This window comes from Colossoma macropomum, unplaced genomic scaffold (assembly GCF_904425465.1).
Source record: "Colossoma macropomum unplaced genomic scaffold, Colossoma_macropomum, whole genome shotgun sequence".
NCBI classification, from domain to species: domain Eukaryota; kingdom Metazoa; phylum Chordata; class Actinopteri; order Characiformes; family Serrasalmidae; genus Colossoma; species Colossoma macropomum.
Window position 1 is genome coordinate 2,343,713 of NW_023494791.1, and position 17,418 is coordinate 2,361,130.

General features: G+C 40.2%; 1 protein-coding gene across 2 annotated transcripts in view; it reads right to left on the reverse strand.

The window, feature by feature from the left end:
• The window catches only part of tmem63ba (transmembrane protein 63Ba), a 72,071-nt gene that overhangs the window by 22,085 nt on the left and 32,568 nt on the right, over positions 1 to 17,418 (reverse strand). For both annotated transcript variants that reach the window (XM_036573640.1, XM_036573639.1), the window contains 9 exons: positions 16,347 to 16,437; positions 12,477 to 12,514; positions 12,148 to 12,290; positions 11,104 to 11,155; positions 10,897 to 11,005; positions 9,266 to 9,336; positions 5,690 to 5,770; positions 5,447 to 5,570; positions 1,245 to 1,378 (listed from right to left, as the gene is read on the reverse strand). In XM_036573640.1, the coding sequence (XP_036429533.1) occupies positions 1,245 to 1,378; positions 5,447 to 5,570; positions 5,690 to 5,770; positions 9,266 to 9,336; positions 10,897 to 11,005; positions 11,104 to 11,155; positions 12,148 to 12,290; positions 12,477 to 12,514; positions 16,347 to 16,437 (843 nt within the window). The remainder of the gene's footprint in view (positions 1 to 1,244; positions 1,379 to 5,446; positions 5,571 to 5,689; positions 5,771 to 9,265; positions 9,337 to 10,896; positions 11,006 to 11,103; positions 11,156 to 12,147; positions 12,291 to 12,476; positions 12,515 to 16,346; positions 16,438 to 17,418) is intronic.

Consider the following 17,418-nt stretch of genomic DNA (forward strand, 5'->3'; position numbering starts at 1 on the left):
AGTCACTGAAAAACCTCCGTTTGGAGGGCCATGTAGCCCCAACACTTCACCCTACCCCTCTATCTCAACAAGAATCGGGATACCCTACCCCTAGACGTGAATGTGCAAAACGCACATTCAAATCAGATCTGCACAGCACCATTTCAATATTTACAGGTGACACAGAAGCACAATCTAAATCTAAATCTTCTGTTTTCTTCAAAAGGCAACCATACTATCATTATAAATATCTGCAAGTTCATGCATACAGTATTTAACCCAAAGTTTAAAGACTGAATCAGATTCAAATGATTTGTTCTGCTGATTTTCTAAGTATCCTCTATGGCAGAGGTCACTAATAGGCGGACCGCGGTCCGAGTCCAGACCCAGACGCTGTCCTATGCGGACCTAAACCTATAACCAATAAACTATGGAGAATTCTTTAATTTCGACTGGGGTGGTCCTATTTTAATCGGCATAACTTTTCTAGCCTTTACGGTAGCTTGAGCGGCCCGGGAAACTCACAGACCAATCGCATGCGTTGTAAATATCACGCGTGATGCTAGTCAGCCAATCAGATCTGTGCATTACGATGAGCACTGAGACTCGAGTGAGTGATGCACATACAGGGGAGGGGCGAAGTGAAAAACAGCAGTCGGAGAAGAAAGTGAGTCAGAGGGAGGTTATTTCACATGCCGTGCTCTAAAAAGAGAAAACTGACAAATATTATTAAAATGTTACTGAATTTTATTTTATTTGATTTGATATTCAGTTGTTGACTGTATAAGATGTTGATATACCTACTAGGCTACTTCAGTAAACAGTAAATGGCACTGAATCATGATGCAAGTTAGACATTATGATGTTCCGGACCTTCGCTTGAGGAAATTTTTTTTAACTGGACCTTATTGAATTTTAATTAAGGACCCCTGCTCTACAGAAAACAAACTTAAATAGGATATTTTCCTGCAAACGTTAATGCACTACGTCTATGTATTTGAGTTTAAGTTATTGGGAGAAAAAAAAATGAACACGTGCCATAATTTTTGTTAACTGTAGCAAATAAACAGTAAATATGCATTAAATAGTGTTCTCTCTGTAGAAAATCAACATGTAATTTGACCAGGGGAGCCCAAGTCTTTCTGTAATTGCAGATTCCCATTTGCCAAACAAGGACAACAGCACTGATTTTGGTGGTGTGACCGACTACCAAAGCTGCGTAATACATTCATTGTGCATTTAAACACACAGCCTTTCAAACCTACACTGCAGCCATGGCTTCATTCTGGAAGGTGACGAAGGCCATGTCCAAAGGTTTAGTGTTGACTTTCTCTCTCTCTTTCTTGTACTCCTCCCTCAGCTTGGCCTCCAGCTTAGTGTAGTAGCTCACCGCCTCCTCCTGCACAACACAATGGCGTAAGAGTTTGGCTTCAGCAGTGGTGTATACCAGGGTTACACATGTGCCAATATTCAGTGATATATTAGCTTTGAAATAGTCACCACATCTTAATCAAACAAGCTGCAGTGACGACAGAGATTTTTTAAGATATGCAGAGCAGCTCTGGATTGTGCTTTAAGTTTGTAGCTACTTTAGTGCCAAAAGTACTATTTATCTAATCTAATCAACCTTTATTTAACCTCGGAGATCATTGAGGGTGACCCTAATTTACAATGTTGCTGAGTTGATACAGGAAAAGGAATTGATAATGTGTAAGAACATATCAAATAATAAAAGTAAATTCAATAAAAAATGACTCAATTCAGGTAAGTACAAAAAAAAAACATTAATAATAAAAATACATACAAATACAGTTGAAAACATAATTAAAATGTAGCTAATTAATCAAATCAAATTAAAATAAAGGGAGAATAAGATCAAGAAGTAAACAAAAAATGTATTAAAATGACTAAAATAATAATAAAATAAGAATAAGAATATGAATAATAATAAATAAACAAATAAATAATAGAATAATGAAAATAAGACAATAATAGTAAAAAATAGTAACCTAGAGCTGCATGACTTTGAAATAAAATGCAATGTTTATGAAGCTGTCAAATATCACGATGGCAATACGGAAAGCGATAAATTACTATCAAAATAATGTGTCTCTGGCTGGATGTAGTGTATGCTAGTGCAGACTTTTTTTTGGGATGTGTAAACAGCAATGTAACTAATCTCTCTTTAAACCCCTTCCTTAAACAAACACCAAAATACAAAATTACAAAAGCAAAATTTACAATTCTGCATAATAAAAAGAAATAAAACACTAATAACTACATAGAAATTACATCATTACAACTGCAAGCAACAAGGGCTGAGAAACAGTCAGCATTACCTCAATGGCTTTTTCTATAAAGGCTACAAAACCAAATCAATATATGTTTATTATACAGGCAAAAAACACATATTCTTGTTTCATTTTATATATTATTTTTTTTATTTAGTTATTAAATATTGTGGTGTCAGACACACCAGGCTGTATTCAGTTTAAAAATAATGTTGTTGTTGCTTTTGATTGAGTGTAGTTAGGCACCATGTTCTTAGTTGGTCTGGGACTCTTATTTTGAAGGACTCTGGGGGGCGTAAGGTAGCCAGCAGAAAAACAGTAGTGCCTGAGCAGCCGGTATGCTGCGTGTTTCTCACTTTGCTGCAGATGTTTTGTAGTTGAGCTTCCATTAAAGCTGAGTTATGGGGACATTTTGAGGTCTCATTGTGTGTTTTGTAGTTGAGCTTCCATTAAAGCTGAGTTATGGGGACATTTTGATGTCTCGTGTGTTTTGTAGTTGAGTTTCCAATAAAGCTGAGTTATGGGGACATTTTAAGGCCTCGCTGTGTGTTTTGTAGTTGAGTTTCCATTAAAGCCGAGTTATGGGGACATTTTAAGGCCTCGCTGTGTGTTTTGTAGTTGAGTTTCCATTAAAGCTGAGTTATGGGGACATTTTAAGGCCTCGCTGTGTGTTTTGTAGTTGAGTTTCCATTAAAGCCGAGTTATGGGGACATTGCAAGGTCTCAGTGTGTGTTTTGTAGTTGAATATCTATTAAAACTGAGTTATGGTGACATTTTAAGGTCTCTGAATGTGTGTTTTGCAGTTGCCCTTTGGCTGAATGGGTAAGTTACTCATATTGCGATAACAATGAAAATTCAATTTATCGCGCACCCCTATTTGGACAGGATTAGTTCTTCACGGGAAGAAGTGGGGTAGTGCTAGTTTACCACAGGACATTAAGAAATCTCGGCACAAATAAGTTCTGAGTTGTACACTTGAGGTAGGTCAGTACAGAATGACTTGATTTTTGCCCCAGAAAGCAGAAGTAAACGTTCCTTTGAGCCTTCATTCTTCAGAAACTCCTCTTCCACAGAATCTGACAGCATTTTTACAGACATGTCAATTGGCAGGAGATTAAAATAAACCTGGGTTATTTCTACTGCTCATTTTATAGGCAGTAAAAGGTGCAGGAAACTGTACCGACACATGGCCGTGCGTTTTTTTTGTATTCCTGTTTGTGTTTTTTTTTGTTCAAAATGGTAGTTTGTGGCACAAACGGACTAAAAAATCTCTTAATATGTTCTTTAAGCATGGCAAGGCAAGTTATTTATGTAGCACATTTCATACACAAAAGCAAAAAAAAGGGCCTAATAATAAATAAAAGATAAAAGAACATCTAAAGGAAAAATAAAAAGTGCATGTCAAATATAAAATGAACAGCATTCAGAAACTGACAGGAACTGAACAGCAGAGACGGCCTTCGGGCTTGAATGATTGATTCATAAGAAGCAAAGGAACTGACTGACACCTACATTAGAAAGACTTTTCATCTCTTATTAATATCCACAGTACATAACACAGTCAAATAAAAAGCAACAGTTCAGCTGGGATGCGTGTCGCAGAGGAGCGAGTGGTGTGGTAAAGAGCGTGGAGATAATGAGGTCACCAGGGGGCCCTGCTGACTGAAGCGCTTTGAGCTGTTTAACACAGCTGACAGCAGCTGAGAACATATCCTCCACAGCAAGACAAATAAATTCAGCAGAGACTTTCTACAGGCAGAAAACGGCGTCTGACAGCGTGACGACGCTAAGAGCGCAAAAGGGGGAAACCGTGTCATCAGTCTGTAGAAACGTACACTGTTAAAGGGAACAGGCTCTGAACAGAAGGCCTGACTAAGTACTACACAAACGGGAACGCTTTGAGCTACGCAAACAGGTTCTGCATGTCGCTGCGTTCTAAAACGTGTCATGACACAATTCATCATGTAATGCAGGGGTTCCCATACTTTTGTGGCTTAAACTTACTTTTTCCGGGCTCACGAGTGGCGCAACCGTCTAAGCGTTGGCCCTGTCATCAGGAGATCGCGAGTTCGATCCCTGGTGATGCTACAGCCGTCCGTAGCCGGGAGTCCGAGAGAGCACAATTGGCCTCGCTCTCTCTGGGTGGGTGGGATGGCCCCTCCTTCTCCCCCCACCACTCAGCGCGATGCTAGTCAGCGCAGGCGTCTGTTAGCTGACGTAACAGATCTGGCGGTTGGCGCTTTCCTCCGAGCGCGTTCGGCTGTCCAGTGACGTTGTGTGAGCGGCAGCTCGAAAAGAAGCGGTGGCTGGTTTCACAGGTCTCAGAGGAAGCCTGTGTTAGCCTTCACCCTCCTAGCGTTGATAGCGTCATGTGTGATTGGGGGAGTCCTAACTAGCGGGTGGAATTGGAGACGACTAAATTGGGGAGAAAACCTTTTTCCAGTGGACAGGCCATTGTGATTTACCTTCAAAAAATTGTGTGTAAATTTCATAATGATTGGACCAAAAGAAATGGCCCAAAATTACTTGGAAAAAATGGTTCCATTGACTTACATTAAAAGTAAAGTAGGTTTTTTTGTTCTCCTGTAAAGTTACCATTTTGGAGGTACAAGGTTTTCTTCCGAAACAGCGATATCTAGCATTACAGGGCAAACGCCTGAAAAATCACACTAACCTTATTGTCAGACAGTTTTGTGTAGTCTGGAGTTCATTTTTAGCTGGGAATTCATAGTCGTAGTTTCTGTGTATAGTTTGAAAATGCTTCCTGACGATCCCCCTTCTTTGGAATTGCGATGGCTACTTGGCAAATCAAGCAGATGCATTTGGATTATGACACTATAAAAATAGTCCTCCTCCCGCTCTGCATGGAAGAGGTACGGTTTCGGTTTCTTTGTGCTTTTCATCGAGATCAATATTGGGCATTCCTGATGTAATGCATGAGTGTTGCAGCAAGGGGGCGCTATAGCTAGAGACACTCCCCCCAGGGGGAGACAGCAATCATCAATCTAAAACAGGGGTACTCGAACTACAAAGTGCACCTATATAGTAAGTGGAGCTGATAAAATGGACAATGAGTGTAGAAACAAGGTGGTGGTCAGAATGTTATGGCTGACCGGTGTAAGAGTGAGAGTGTCTGTGTAGCACTAATCATGCCTGTGGACCTGAGCCAGTCTTACCTGCTCACAGCCCTTGATGATGCAGCAGCAGAGGTGGCCGCAGGGTTTGGGGTTGATCATCGTGGGCACGTGCTCCTTGGCCAACAGGTCAGTGTAGAACTTCTTGCTGCGCTCGGTCTTTTTCCTGCAGACATGCTCAAGTTCACTGGGCCATGTAACTAACCTCGTTAGGCGACAACCATCCAAGCCGTTTAGAGGAAACGGTTACACAGCACTGTTTGTGAAAAATGGCAAAGACTTTACCTTTCAGAGTCCAAATACATCAGTCTGGCCACGTCGTAACAAATGCGAGCCTCCAACACAACACAGTTTTCATACGCTTGCCTGTGTGAAGAGGGGAAAAAAAGAGAAAAGAAAAAGAATAAGAAAATATATCAGATGAGATAAGAGGAGAAAAGAGAAGAGGAGAAGAAGGGAAAATAAAACAGAAAAACAGGTTAAAAGAGAAGAGGAGAAAAGAAAATTAAAAAGAGAGGAGAGGACAAGAGAGGAGAAGTGAAAAAAGGAGAAAAGAAAAAGAAAAGAAGAAAGAGGCAAGGAGATGAAAGGAGAAAAAGGAAGAGAAAAAAAGAAAAGATGACAATAAAACAAGGAGAAAAGAGAAAGGAGAACAGACAAAAGAAGAGATGATAGGAGAATAGAGAAGAGAAGAATGAGAATAAAATAAAATAAGAAAGGAGAAAAGGAGAGGAAAATGGAAGAAAAGAGAAAGAACAGAGAAAAGAGGTGAGGGGATGAGAAGAGAAAAGAGATGAGAAGAAGAGGGGACAATAAAACAAAAGAAAGATGAAAAGAGAAGAAGAGAATAGAAAATGAAACAGAGAGGAGAGGACATCAGAGGAGAACAGAGGAGAAAATAAAAAGAAGAAGAAATAGGTGATGAGATGAGGGGAGACAAAGAAAAAATATAAAAAGAAGAGAGAAGAGAATAGAAATTGAAAAAGAGGACATGAGCAGAGAACAGAAAGGAGGAAAGGAGAAAAGGAGAGAATAGAAAAACAAGAGGATCATAAAAGAGAAGAAAAAAGAGGAAAATGTGAGAAAAAGAAAAAAGAGGTGAGGAGATGAGTTAAGAAAAGAGAAAAGAAGAAGTAGAGAAAATAAAATTAGATAAAAAGAAGAGAACAGATAATAAAAAAGAGGATATGAGCAGAGAACAGAAAGGAGAAAAGGAGAAATGGAGAGAAGAGAAAAAGACGAGAAAAGAAAAACAAGAGGATAACAAAAAAGAAGAGAAAAAGGAGAGGAAAATGTGAGAAAAAGAAAAAAGACGTGTGGAGATGATATAAAAAAAGAGACGAGATACAAAAAGAAGAGAATAGAGAATAAAAAAGGAAAAGAGAAAAGCAAAAAAAAAAAGGAAAGGAAAGAAAAGTTTCGGAAAATTAACTGCAGTTTAATTAAATTAAGTATTACAGAAGTAAAACAACTCTAAATACTGATTGGTCACTACACGTATGACCTGTATGAGCAACATTGTATCAGCCTGAGCTCTGAAGTCGTCGTCTCACACAGTCTAGATCTTCTGTGTCTCCCAAATCATACCTGAGCTGTACACTGATGAACCTGTCACTGATGCCTTTCTCATCTCTCTAATCCTCACTTATCCTTTAAATATCTTCTCTTATTCCTGCTGCTGGTCTCAGTCATGCCTCAGTCTCAGACCCTCTCTCTCTCTCTCTCTCTCTCTCTCTCTCAGTGCTGCTCTTCTTATTCGTTCTCTGCTGTCCGTCATGTTTTGACGTTCTTCTCCTGCGAGTGAGAGAAACACAAACAGCACATCCTCACAGAAAAGTGGACGACACTGAAGACCACAGTGTGTTCAGAATTATTACGAATGCACGTATTTTCTGGCTACATGTCAATATATCCTTTTATAAATTAGCACAGCTGCTCCAGATTAACCCCTAATTGGTCCCTAATTAGTTCCCTAACTTCTCTTTGCTGTCGTAACAAACGCAAACAAAGTCCTTTTTCTTTGTGTTCATAGTTATTCAGCAAAGCTTAAATAAAGATCTCACAGCAGAGGAAAAGAAGAAAGTAAAGAGAAGATCTCAGCACAGGTAATTCAACGTGATCATTGCACAGTAAAGACGTTTCTGCGAAACAGTGAAGGTGATCGGAAGAATCAGCTGGAATGCAAGTTTGGGAAACTTAAAACTCAGTAAAGCTCGGGATCGCAAAAGAATCAAAAGACAAGCTGCAAAAAAACCAGCATGTCAACCAGCAAGAAAATGTCTGAAGCCTCTGAATTGGGAGAAATAAAGAAAACAACTCGCTGTGAAGTTTTAAAAGATATAGCGAAAGTGATCAAGATGAAAACAATGCCCCCTAGTTAACAAAGAACAGAGAAATGAGGATACAAAGGCTGAAATATTTCAACATTAAATACTGGATTTGTGAAATATTTTAACCTTTTTAACTCCTTGAGACCACCGGTGGTTCCAAAACGCACTTCGTCATATTCTTCATAACTTTCATATTTCATAAGCTACATTCTAAAGGTGGGGGTCATATGGGAGCTGTAACTGTCTTCTTTCCGGTCAAATAGATGGGTGATGTAATTTTAAAACTTTATAATAGAAGATTTTTTTTTCTACTGAAAGTCGACCCATAATAATCCACAAATCTGGGCTATAAACTATAAACAGATGGCGTCTCTTCAGTGATCTGCTCTGTAAAAATTATTATTATAAAATAATACAAAGAGTGTCTAAGATTTTTGATTTTCAGCAGTAAACTGTAAACATATAGCATTATGTTTATGATCAGATGTGGCCACTGGAGGCTCTGGGGCTCCCGCTGGTCCCGTCCTCCTAGGTACTGCCAGCAGCTGTCAAAATCCAGCATCGTGTGTTGTGGACAGCCGGTGGCCACGTGGCGGAGCCCCAAATACCGCACATCTGGCCACCACTGATTTCACCACCTGTGCTGGCTCACCTCGGCGGAGCCGGCCCCATAAAAAGGGCCGTCAGAGGATCAGTCGGCTGATTGGCTTCCATTCCAGCAGCGGTGGCTGAACTACGCCTCGGTTCTTTTCTTTTTCCTCTCTCTCGGCCGACTTGCCTGTGACCAGAACCGTCGTTCCCCACAGCAGTAAAGAGAGACCTCTTACACGCCTTTAAAGGGACTGTATGCCCTCCATGGAGGGATCATTGGTTTGGTTCTGTTAACCGTTTATGTTGAGAGATTTAATAAAATCGGCCCAGAGCTTTTTTACAAAAAAAAAAATTATTTCATTCCGTTACTGAATAATTAGCCTTGCGACTTAGGCATGCAAACTCAGATGGAAAAACTGAAATATACCGACGAGTATAAGAGGTGTTTCTATGTCATTTGCATAGCTAAGTGCAAATCTTGTTGAAATTCCACATGCAGCTGACATTATTTTTGTTATGCATTTCCCTGCATAATAACTGTGAACAGTGATTTTTCTGCTGACCGAGTTTTGTGAATAAAAACGGATGATGAATTTACTCAGACAAAAATACCAAAACAACATAAAATGGTCACTTTATACGACAAATTTAACTTTCCTGTATTCCACAGCATGAAAACTGGCGCTTGAATAATAATTCTGAACACACTGTATTGACCAGACGGACACGTAGCACTGCGAGCTCTTCTCCACAGAGCCTCAGACTCCTGACCTCCACCTCACAGCTCATCTATGTCCCATTACAGCCAATTACAGCACATAAAGCTCCTGTCCTGAGCTGCTAGGAGTCAGAGCTGCTGAGGCATCTTTACCAGAGCGAAGCTGAGTTACAGTAAGGGAGCATCCTGCACTGAGGCTTCAGGAGATCAACAGTAACTTACTCGAAGTGCTGCTTTATCTGGCTCTCTTCTGCGTATCTGTTGATGCCGTTTATGAATAAAGTGCGTTTCACCTGTCAGGGAAAGAAAGAATATGAAAATATGGCAGCACTTGTAATCTAGAACATCTCTGAGAAGTTCAAGCTACGAAAGGACTAAGAACTGCAGCTACTAGTTATTTTCATTTTTGAAAATTCTACTGAATATTATCTTGAATATTGAAATATTCTATAAAAATAAGAAAAACTCAAGATGTTTCACATTAGGAATTAAATTGAACATATTCTTAAGGATTATTATTATGGTTATTACAGATACTGTAATTACTAATTATTACCAGATAAGTTTAGTCTATTAAATTGAGACTTACAATGCATATTAATACATTTTTCTGCAAATAAGTCAGTTTAATAATAATAATAATAATAATAATAATAATGCATTATTTATTTTGCTTTTTAAAATACTATAACCCACGTGTCAAACACAAGGCCCGTCGGCCAAGTCAGGCCTGTAATACAGTCCCTATTCAGCCCACAAAATTATTTTGATTTTCTATTCTTAGTAGCCCTTTTCACCCCTGAGATGCACTACAGTCCCCAGCATGCACTACAACATAGTGTGTGTTCTTCCCCCCACAACTACAATCCATGGGTCAGCGGTTACACAGAAAGCACAGATGCCTGGTGTCAAGTAAAATATGCAGTTTTAAAAAACTACCTAAATCAACTTATTTTTATTTAGAATTATTTTTGAATAAGTATTTAATACCTATTTTGCTGTTGCACGTTTGTCATATTTTGCTATTGCTATAGAATACCAATTGGTTGCTAAGGTGTCACTAGGCCACTGCTGTTATCCCAGGTGGTTGCTAAGGTGTTGCTAGGCCGTTGCTAAGTAATCCCAGGAGACTGCTAAGGTGTAGCTACACTATTGCTATGTTATCCCAGGTGGTTGCTTAGGTGTTGCTAGGCCCTTGCTAAGTAATCCCAGGAGACTGCTAAGGTGTAGTTAACCTATTGCTATGGTATCCCAGGTGGTTGCTAAGTTGCTGCTAGGCTGTTGCTAAGTAATACCAGATAACTGTCAAGGTGTAGCTAAACTATTGCTATGTTATCCCAGGTGGTTGCTAAGGTGTAGCTAAACTATTGCTATGTTATCCCAGGTGGTTGCTAAGGTGTAGCTAAACTATTGCTATGGTATCCCAGGTGGTTGCAAAGGTGTTGCTAGGCCCTTGCTAAGTAATCCCAGGAGACTGCTAAGGTGTAGTTAACCTATTGCTATGGTATCCCAGGTGGTTGCTAAGTTGCTGCTAGGCTGTTGCTAAGTAATACCAGATAACTGTCAAGGTGTAGCTAAACTATTGCTATGTTATCCCAGGTGGTTGCTAAGGTGTAGCTAAACTATTGCTATGTTATCCCAGGTGGTTGCTAAGGTGCAGCTAAACTATTGCTATGTTATCCCAGGTGGTTGCTAAGGTGTAGCTAAACTATTGCTATGTTATCCCAGGTGGTTGCTAAGTTTTTGCTAGGCCATTGCTAAGTAATCCCAGGAGACTGCTAAGGTGTTGCTAAACTATTTGCAAAGTGGTTGTAGCGTACACTGAAAGACTGACAGGCACTTCAGCCACTCACCAAGTCGTCCTCCTTGTAATGCATCTTGGAGGTGTGCCTCCTCATGCTGTAGACAGTCAGTAACAGGTAAAGGAATGCAAAGGTAGTGTGCAGCCACAGCAGATTATTCCTGTGCAAATTCAGAAGCAAAACCTCAATGAATTCCATTTCAAGATTATCACGTTACCCTTAAATAATGCATGCAAAGAAGAAAGAATTTCACTCAACTCAGATTTCAAGTTGGCTATTGTCGTTCGGCCGAAGCTGTAGGCATTATTATCTGTGAGGAGAACAGAAAGAAACAGTGAGAGGTCTGTCTTAACTGCCCACACTGGAGCAAATAAATCAATTTAACTAGGATATTATGCATTTAGACATAAGATATGAAATCACAGAAGGAGCAGGCCCAGTCCAAATGAGTGAGGGACTTTTTTCACAACTCCCTTTGACTTTTTTAAACCTGACAACTTTGGCTTTTCCAGCAGTACAACATGCTACAAGAATGTAGCGCCATTTAAGGTCAGGTATTTGTCAAAATATCTCTATGTTTACATAAATTCTACTGTATATTCCCAACGATTCACAAAATAAAACAATTTAAAGATGTCTCATTATTGACACCTATTCTACCCAAGTGTGCTCAGTGTATTACAGATTTTAATTACTCAGCTTAGGAAAAAGTAAATAAACCAGTCAGAGCTGTTCTATAGAAACGGCTCGCTGAGTCAGTTTCAGTGGTGGTGACAGGAACCAGACGTCTGAAGAGTTCAGTGCCTTTAAAAAAGGTCTTAATGGTACATGCAGGGTGTTGTGAGGCAAAGTTGTTCCCAAGAAAAACTTATTTTTCCAGATTTCCTACCATTTTTACCATCCTCAACATTACATATAAAGACTTGTGTAGGCTCACTGGTTTTGATAGTAAATAAAATGTCTATATTTGTGTTGTACGCAGGGTGACCCCTGGTTCCTATCACCACCACTGTAAAGAAATTTGAATGTCTACAATCAACCATTTCAGACCAAACCACTTTGAATGACTCTTTAGATCTCAACCATTATGTTATGCATAAATGATGAAAAATCTATGTAATTCCCTTTTAACACAGAAACCATTAATTGTAGTTACAAAAAGCTGCTCACTTGAACTAAAAATTGGAAACAAGACATCGGTTGCATTTTTTTTCATTAGTACTTCTTCTTATTAGGACCACCTTCGGGATATATATTTAAGCAGACGTGTCGCCTATAACAGCGGTTCTGCTCCAGGCTCACCTAACAGGTCTCCTGAGAAGTTGACGGGCAGGATGATGCCCACTGAGAGCACGCCCACCACCACCAGCAGACCAATGATGTGGCGCTGAAAGGAGAGGTAGTGCACTGCGTCCTCGCCACATTTCTCCCTGATCTCATCATCTCTGAGGAGTGAGAGGGAAAGATAGACTTACAGCATATATCAGTATACATCTCACACATACACACCAATGCCAAAAAGCTTTGGTACACAACCCGCTTAGCTTGCACCCAAGCCCACATTCACAAAGACCCAATCAGCAACCTTATAAAATGCTTTAAGAGCTCGCTAAAACGCACAGAGGACTCACTTTATCCTGAAGATGGCCGTTAGCCAGGAGCAGAAACCCTGCAAGAGAGACAGTTCACACTGATGTCCATCGTCCAATCACATTCAAACAATATCAGCTTTAAAAAAGAAGGTGTTTAATAATACTTCACAGGACTACATTGCACCTACATAAGCATGACAACTGACATAAGCCTACAAAAACATTGATAAAGGACTGTTCCTTGTAGGAGAACAGTCAGTTCTCAAACTCAGCGAGAAACGGGCGAGAGTGAAGACCTGAGCACCTTTGACAAGGGCCAAATCGTTACGGCCAGACGTTTGGGTCGGAGCATCACCGAAACGGCGAGGCTTGTGGGGTTCTCCTAAGCCGGGGTTACACTACATGACCTTTACCCCAATTTTAGCCCTCTCAGTCTGGTTGAGTCAGTGCTGGTTGGCTCTTGTCTGCAGATTTTTGGGGCAGTTGGAGTCGACAGTTGGACAGAGAGTCGAGTCGTGTTTGAGTGGCACAGATTTGGATTTTTGTCCTCCTGATCTGAGTTTCAGACCAGTCAGAGTTTCTCAAACATGCTTGATTTTTTCGTCCCGACTCGTGTAATCTAGTGCAAACTGATCAACGACTCAATCTGAACGGATTCCTGCAACAGCCAATGAAAACTGAGAGCGCGAAAGAAGAAAATACAGCAATTAAACAAAGAAAAATGGCGAAAAGTCTCTCACATGTGGAGCGAAGCTTTTTTTATGAGTTTAGTTTGGCTATGTTTACATTACAGGCCTCATTGCTCAAATCCGATCTCTCTGACATGATGGTTCACACTCGTTTAGGTTAGTGATTCAAATCTGTCATTAATGTGACGAACCGGTGTCCTGAAACGACCCTCATGAGCTCATCCTACTCAGTAACGTCACGTGAATGAATCACGTGCATCATCAGCACAAACTAACGAGCAGAACGAGCTTCGCTGAGAAGATCATTAACTCTGATCAGCTCTCAGCTTCATTATTAGAGCGAGACGAAGGAGAAAAAGGTGAGATGAGCAGCTTTTCCACCGTTTACAGGCTTTAACCTCTGTCCGGCGCTGCTGCCATGGTAACGCTGAATGATGGCACAGTGGAAAAAAGCACATGAATTCCGAATCTGAGCGTCACATTAAGGTCACATGGTCACGAATCAGATACATATCAGATCTAGGACCACATATGAAAGTGGCTCAGGTCGGATTTGAAAAGATCACATTTTCATGTCCACACAGCTCTGAAAACATCAGATATTAGGGCAAAAAATTGGATTTGTGCCACTTCAGCCTGGTAATGTGAACGCAGCCTTTAAGGCACAATCGAGTTTTTGTATATTTAAAACTCTAAGAAATACCAGAGATCACATTTTAAAGTCTATTATCCTCACTTAAACATGTTTGCCTGCTGCTTCTTTACTGTGTCAGTGCAAACAGCAGAGAAAACCCCAGCAGCCGCTCCATGTTTGTTTATTTGCATCTCCTAGTAACGGGAGAACGCGAGAGTTCAGCGAGTTCAGCAACAGCTTAAAAGTTGAGTAGAGTGTGTGATCCCCAATATTTCAGTCGCCCAAAAAAATCAGCAAAAATCAGTCAGGTAGTGTGAGACGCCCAGTCTTTTTATAATCTCTCATGTGGTGAACCCCAGGCTTTAGTCAGCAGTGGTCAGTACCTACCAACAGCGGACCGAGAAGGGTGCTGGACCAGCGACAAAGTGTTGGGCACCAAAGGCTCATCGGTGTGTGAGGATGACGAAGTCTATCCTGTCTGAACCAAGAAGGGCTGCTGTGGCACGTCACAAATACGTTTAATGCTGGTTACAGAAGGAATGTGTCACAACACACAGTGCATCACTCACTGCTGTGTATGGGGCTGTGCTGACCAATCAGAGTGCCCATGCTGACCACTGTCGCCTAAAGAATGCGTCTATAATGGGCACCTGGTGCAATGGAAGAATGGTCTAATGACTTAAATCTTGACTGCGCGCATTAATACAGACATCAATTCGACACGTTCCACCTACCTGAACATCGTTTATGACAGACCGCATTCTAGAAAAAGACATTATTGCTTTATGTAGTTATGTCAGTTGTTTTGACAAGCTTATGTAGTGGTCATGTAGCCTTATGAACACTGCCCTACGGTGAGGTGTCACCATTAGTCCCTTAAAGTGCTTTACAAGGTTTTCTTTAGGTTGCAAAGCTGTGCACTAGATCACAAGACCGGCTAACGTAACAGCCCTGCCCCCTGAGGACCGCGGGAGAGGAAAGTCAAACTGCTGGCTGTCAGGGAGGCCAGCTGAGTCATTACGAAATGAGCAGGTGTGTGTGTTTAAGGCCAGCCCAAAGAGCGACACAGAGACGAGGGGTTGTATGCATGTGTGTGTGTTGTGTGTATATATGGAGTAAACGTGTCTGGGTTGGGTAAATCAGGGGCCCACAGGTATAAAAGTCTGCACTGGACACTCAATACAGCCAATACATCTACAGGCCAAAACTAAGAATTAGTGGCCAGAATTATATAAACCTGTTTACAAAATCACAACTTCAGTAAAGTTTGGACTTTTATTATTTAATCCTGCTGACCAGCCTCTCTTATCTTCCCCAACTGGCCCTGTAACCTCTCAGTTATTGAGATTACTGAAGATCACTGCACTTTAACAGCGCTCGTGTGAAAAGCTGTGCTTTCCTTGTTTTCAAAACAAGTTTCTTCCAACAAAGAATGAACTTGAAATGGTCTGTCGTGGAAATTGAAGACATGCTCGACAGAATATTACATCATACTCTACCTTTCTTCTTCTCTTCTTTCTCCTAGTTATGTTTATACTCAGTGTTGTAAACTACCTCATACCACTTAGTGCAATACCTGCTCTCATTTTATTAATTTTATTATTATTATTTTTATTTATTGTTTACTACAAATGTCTGACATCTTCCATTTCATTTTTTATTTTATTAATTGTTTTTTATTTATTTTATCCTTATCTGATCTGCTATTTATTAAGCTACTACACTATTTTAATTTTTAATGGTTTACTGATTTTTTTTTAAACTTTTTTTCTGTTCAATTTTAATACCATGATTATTATTACATAGCATTTGATATGTTTTAACTATCCAACTTCTCAATCCCTAATTCTGTATTGGCCCGGCTACATGGTAAATGAGGGTGTCCCTCAATGTAATGAGTTTAAATAAAGGTTGACTGATTAATTGAAATAGATATACATCTATTCCTACTCTCTCATACTTTACAGGAACTTGTGTCTGTTTTTTTATTTCTGCCTAATTTATATCTATATTTTTATTTCTGCCTATTTTTTATGTGCAATTATGTGTCTTGCTACTGTAACACCGCAATAAAGCTCTATCTATTTACTCAACGCTGAACTTTCTAATTTATTAGAATTTACTGGCAGTAAAGCCCGATTCTAATAACTCAGCCATCAACCACAGTCATATCACATATCTCTGGATCACAGGACCGGCTTACGCAATGGGACCTGCTCCCTGCGGACCGTGGGAGAGGACAAGTCAAACTGTTGGCAGTCAGAGAGGCCATGAAGTTGGCTTTTGCGATGGTAACGCTAACATTACAGATCTGACTAAATCTTTTGATGCAATTAGTCCCGAGTTTAACTAAACAGACTCTGGATCTCATGCATGAGGGTGAAATGTGTGAAATTTCAACTGGTGTTTTGTTCAAAAGGAAAAACTGAAAAGTCTCCAATATAATTGGCCACTCAGGCAACAGGCTCCGCATTTTTAGTGACCAAAAGGTGAAATGCTGTGACTATGGTCACCAGGTAATAGACAGTGCCGACCCCTGGGGTAAATCATTCCCTCTTGACATAACAGGACTCAGGAAATACTTACGCTGTCTCTTTGGTCGAAGTCGACAGAGCTGGAGACCGAGGTCAGGCGCTCGTAGCGGGCATCGACCGGCGTCTGCATGGCTGAGGCCACACTGCGCACACACACAGTCCAAACAAACCGGTTTACTCAGCAGGCTTTGAAAGATATGCACAGTCATCAAACGGCATTTCATTCTGAAGAGGCTTGGTGTAACAGGTGTAGCTAGTAAACATTCTAGTGTAGTTTCCAGCCCCAGTAGTACATGTGATCTTTATGGCAGTGACCATCTCAACTTACCTCAAACGCAGGTCAGTCAAGACATATTTGGTGTTTGAAGTTTGTTTGCTTGGAGGATAAAGAAGCTAATATGGAGAACAACTAACTAGGGCAGCTCAATAAATCCCATGATAAACACAGGGCTAATGGCTCGCCAAGGATTGCTCACAATGACCATCACAGTGTAGATCTAATCACCTCACATGCAGCACCAAACTGACATAATAATAATGGACAGAAGGCACCAACACATGCTTCTCTGCACTGGGGTGGAACCATCATCTTCTAAGTGGAAAGTATGTGGAAAACTGCATGGATTATTCTCAATTCCAGTGTTTAAAATGAGTGATGTAGCTATGGCTACTGTCAACACACCTGCATCACTATAAAGACCTTTTCAAGAAATTAAATATATAGCTATCACATAAAATACAAGTTTTATACAAGGAAATAAAAATACTCATTTTTGTAGCCCTTACAGAAAAAGCTGTTCAGTTATTGCCGACTGTTTTTCAGCTTTACAATCCACCAAAATGTGCTTGCAGTCATGATTTAAACAGCTACTAATATTTCGTTATTTTTATTTGGCGCAACTGTGAATGGTGATTATCTATTTTTAGCTATTTGCTTAAAGGAAATGATATTTAATATATGTGCGGTATTGTGAAATAACATCACGGCTGTGATTTGGTCGCCGTAGATCATCACAGCCGTGATGTTATTGGTGATAACACACTCCTCGAGTGTTCTATTGCTTTAATATAACAGTTAAATAAATAAAGTAATAAATTAATAAACTGGGCCGTGAACGCGGCGT